The 4,236-nt window shown below is 58.5% G+C and overlaps 1 protein-coding gene across 1 annotated transcript; it reads right to left on the minus strand.

Moving 5' to 3' along the window:
• Positions 1 to 287: 287 nt before the first annotated feature.
• ZNF319 (zinc finger protein 319) lies at positions 288 to 2,140 on the minus strand. Its single transcript, XM_010186514.1, has one exon. It carries the CDS (start codon positions 2,138 to 2,140, stop codon positions 476 to 478), a length of 1,665 nt encoding a protein of 554 aa, XP_010184816.1. The 3' UTR covers positions 288 to 475.
• Positions 2,141 to 4,236: the final 2,096 nt, after the last annotated feature.

Raw genomic sequence — 4,236 nt, forward strand, 5'->3', positions numbered from 1 at the left:
GAGGAAACCGACCACTTCCTCACCGAGCAGCGCACCCCGGGAGAAGGGAGGGTTGGCTCTGCCTTGTGTCCGAGCCCTGTCCAGGAGGGGTCCCCAAGCCGTCCCCACTGAATCCATCAGGCAGGGCAGGGGAAAGGGGTGAAGGGCTGGTGCCCACAACGGGCAGCTGAGCTCCCAGCACTGAACTGCAGGTACAGCGTGAACTACAGTCCAGGGGACACCAAGCAACTACAGGCATCGTATTCTCTCCCCACTTCCCTCCTTTCCTCTCCACCCCTTCAAGCTTTTCATATCGTCCATCGTCCCTGCGATACAGGTCAGCCACAGAGGCCAGAGGAAAGTTTACCTGCCCGCTCACCGTACCTCCCCTTTCCCCCAAACTCTCTGGAGGCCGCCTACAACCGAGGAGAAGGACGGGGAGGCCAAGGCTCAGGAGCATCACATGCAAGCTGCAAGCTGCCGAGGGGCGGGAGGCTCATGGCAAGCAGGCAGCCACCTGGTAGGCACCCTCGGCCGTGTGCTGGACGCTGTGCTCCTGCAGCAGGCCCAAGTCCAGGAACCGTTCCCCACACCACATGCACTTGTACTGCTGCTCCCGGGCATGCACGCTGTGGTGCTTGTTGAGGTGCTCGCGCTGCTTGAAGGCCTTCTCGCAGGAGGGGCACTTGTAGGGCTTCTCGCCTGTGTGCACGCGCCGGTGGCGCTGCAGGTCCGAGGCGTACTTGAATCGCTTTTCACAGTCGGGGCACTTGAGGGGCTTCTCGCGGGCCGGGTCGCAGCGGTGCTGCACGAACTCGGAGGAGGAGAAGAAACGTCTCTCACAGAGCGTGCACTTGAGCGGCTTCTCGGCGCAGTGGGCCAGCTGGTGCTTCTGCAGAGCCGAGGCCCGCTTGTAGGACTTATTGCACACCGCGCACTTGAAGGGCCGCTCCGCGTTCTGCACGCACTTGTGCCGCAGCAGCTCCGAGGACTGGTTGAAGCCCTTCTGGCACACGTTGCACTTGAAGAGGTTCTCTATGCCATGCACGTGCTGGTGGTACACCAAGTGCGAGGGCTGCACGAAGCCCTTCTCGCACAGGTTGCACTTGAAGGGCTCCTCGGCCTTGTGCGTGCGGCGGTGGCGCATGAGGGCGTACTGCTGCTTGAAGCTCATCTGGCAGAGGTCACACTTGAAGGGCCGCTCCTCGCTGTGCGTGCGCTCGTGCTGCCGCAGGTCCGAGGGGCGCTTGAAGGCCTTCTGGCACTCGCCGCAGCGGAAGGGCCGCTCCCCGCTGGGGGTGCAGGGGTGCTGCAGCAGCTCCGACGACTCCTTGAAGTGCAGCTCGCAGACGTTGCACTTGAAGAGGTGCTCTCCTGAGTGGGCGTACATGTGGCGCACCAGGTGGGAGCGGTGCTTGAAGGTCTTCTCGCACACCGTGCATTTGTAGGGCCGTTCCGAGCTGTGCGTCCGTTTGTGGTGCACCAGGTGGGACGACTGGCTGAAGCTCTTGTCGCACAGCATGCACTTGTACGGCTTCTCACCTGTGTGGATGCGCTCGTGCCGGGACAGCTCCGAGAGGTGTTTGAAGGTTTTCTGACAGATGGAGCAGCTGTAGGGCTTCTCCGAGGGGTCAAGAGGCTGCGAATGCTCCGTCTCGGGTGGCTTGTACGTCTTCTCGCAGATAGAGCACTTCATGGCATTGCCGTTGTGGACGTTGTGGTGCTGCGCCAGCGAGGTCAGGAGGGAGAAGCCCATCTTGCAGACGCCGCACACAAAGGGCTTCTGCTCCACCTGGATGCACTGGTGTTCAAGAAGGTCAGTGGCCTGGTGGAAGATCTTCAGGCACTGGGTACACTGGAAAGAGCGGTCATGGCCTGGCAAGCACTGGTGCTCATGGGGGTTGGAGAGGTGAGTGAGGTCGTGGCCACACACCCCGCATTTGTGGGACGGCTCCCCAGCCTGGATGGGGGCGTGCTGGTGGTGCTGCAGACCGGGGTCCGGCTGGAGCAGGATGCCGTAGACGGCACAGCCCAACGGGTTGTCAGCAGTGCTGGGTGGGATGGAGTGTTCTGGGAGGGCGGCTGCCCCAGCGTGGTGCTGCTGCGGTGGCGGTGGCTGCTGCGGTTGCTGCTGCTGTTGCTGCTGCCAGCTTTCTGACATGCTTGGGAAAAAAACCCGGGGTTTTAGCAGTGACAGCTTCAGCTTCTCGGTTGAAAGGATTCAAATAAAAACAAAAATCAAAAGTATCCAAGATCTTGATTATTCGTAGCTGATCCCCTGAAGTTGAGGACACAAATTCCAGCCTACAGCCAGGATCTTGGGAAGCAAAGAGGTGACTGAGACTCCAGAGCCTCCTCCTTAGATCATGACAAGTTCTTTGTGGACTGATTTGGTTTGGCTTTTTCTTTTTTGGACAAAAGAATGGGAGGCAGAAGCAAGTGTCTTGAAGACAAGAGGAGGCTCTTTGCACTGTGATGTGCTCACATTTGGGAAGGGCGAGGGAGGCAGCCCAGGGAGCAGCTCTCTCTGCAAGGAAGAAGACAGCTTGTGTCAGGTCTCAGAGGAAAGATGGGCAGGTTTCTAGTCAATCTCTCCCCACAGCTCACTGAAAACTCTCCTGCCTCCCTGCAAAACTACCAGGAAGCCAGTGTGGGGAAGCTAACCAGAACTGGGGCCCCCTTGCTGCATGCTCAGCCTGGAAAGGGTCGGGCTCTGCTCAGCTGCAGCCAGGCATGCGTTGGAGTGGCATGCTCTCAGGAGAGGCAGCACAACTGCCCAGGTCTTGGGCAGCTCAGCCATTACCCCGTGTGCTGTCGTCACTGGACCTCCCAGTCCCACGGTGGGCGCTGGCTGAGAGCGTCGGTCTCTCTGGATGGGCTGAGGGACACCAAATGCTGCGCAATCAAGAAGTTACTAGGTTAGGTTCTACAGGTATCAAAGTAGATCCCAACCTGATCTCACCCCAGCTGAAACACCCCTGTGAAGCTGTTCTGCTCCTCCTCCAGCTTGAATATTGGGCACGTTACCCAAGGGCTGTACGCAAGAGAAGTCTCTCTCTCCAGGTCGCGCTTGTAAATTAGGAAGAGTCAGAGACATCAAGGGAAGGTTTGCTCTCAATGTTACGCTATCCACAGACAAAACAGAACTCACAGATATCGCACACAGCACTCTCCATGAAGATAAAACACGCATTAAAGCAATGGCTCAGCTGAACCTCCCACCACGGTATGGAATAAAAGTACTCAAGCTGAACAACCAACACCAGAGATGCTGCCTGGCCTTATTATGGGGCATCACAGGGCTTTTGCTCACTGAAAAGTTGAAGCCTTTCTAGAGATGTCCAGTAAAACCTGGTATCAACTTAGAGAAGAGTAAAACCCACCAGTGAGAGGCAGACAGCAGCAGTGCCAACGCACCTCAAGAGAGAGGAAGGGTGCAGGCCTTGGAGAGAACCAGCAGCTTGCGCTCTTGGGCCACAAGCCCCTAACCCCACAAAAGAACACCAATTTCTGCATCAAATCACCCACTCTCTCCCATGGCAAGTAAACCCCTGGTCTTACATGAACTTGTTTGTTGTATTTAAAACTCAGACAAAAAGAGCATCAGAGAAACCCACCGCCCAGCAGTCCCACCACCCCCAGTGCTCAGCTGGGACCAGATCAAGTCCCACAGCTCAGGCAGCGCCAGACCACACTTCTGCCCATGGGATGCTGCATGACTTTGTCCTCCAGCATGATTTTGGGCAGTAAAATACCCAGAGGCCCCACGGCGGCCTTGCCAGTACAGATCTCCTCTTTCTCCTACACAGCTCACCTTGACTGCTGACACGAAGGGAGGGCTCGCAGTTACGACGCCTTGCACCCGAGCTCACGGGATGCAAAACTTGAGCACAGCCCAGCTGCCACCTTTCCCCGCAGGCAACGTTAGCCACGGCAGGAGCATCCCGGACCATCTGGCCTAACGGGGAGGGGAAGCTTGCGTGTCCCTCCCGCAGAGTAAGAAATACCAACCTTGGCTTACCGAGGGCTCTGCACGGGTACCCGAGCCGGCGCCAGCTCCGAGCCGGCGCCAGCCCCGAGCCTAACTCATCCCTCCGTGGGAGGTGGGAAGCGCCAACCATTCAAGGAGAGAAGCCGGGAAAGCAGAGGTACTTTCAAACTGAAGAAGCGGCCCGCGGCACGGCCCGCTCCGGCATGGTCCGCTCCGCCTCCCGCCTGGCTCCCCGCTCTCCGGGCCTCCCACAGCCGGGCCAAGGC

The sequence above is a fragment of the Mesitornis unicolor genome, unplaced genomic scaffold, assembly GCF_000695765.1.
Source record: "Mesitornis unicolor isolate BGI_N332 unplaced genomic scaffold, ASM69576v1 scaffold27836, whole genome shotgun sequence".
Taxonomy (NCBI): Eukaryota; Metazoa; Chordata; class Aves; order Mesitornithiformes; family Mesitornithidae; genus Mesitornis; species Mesitornis unicolor.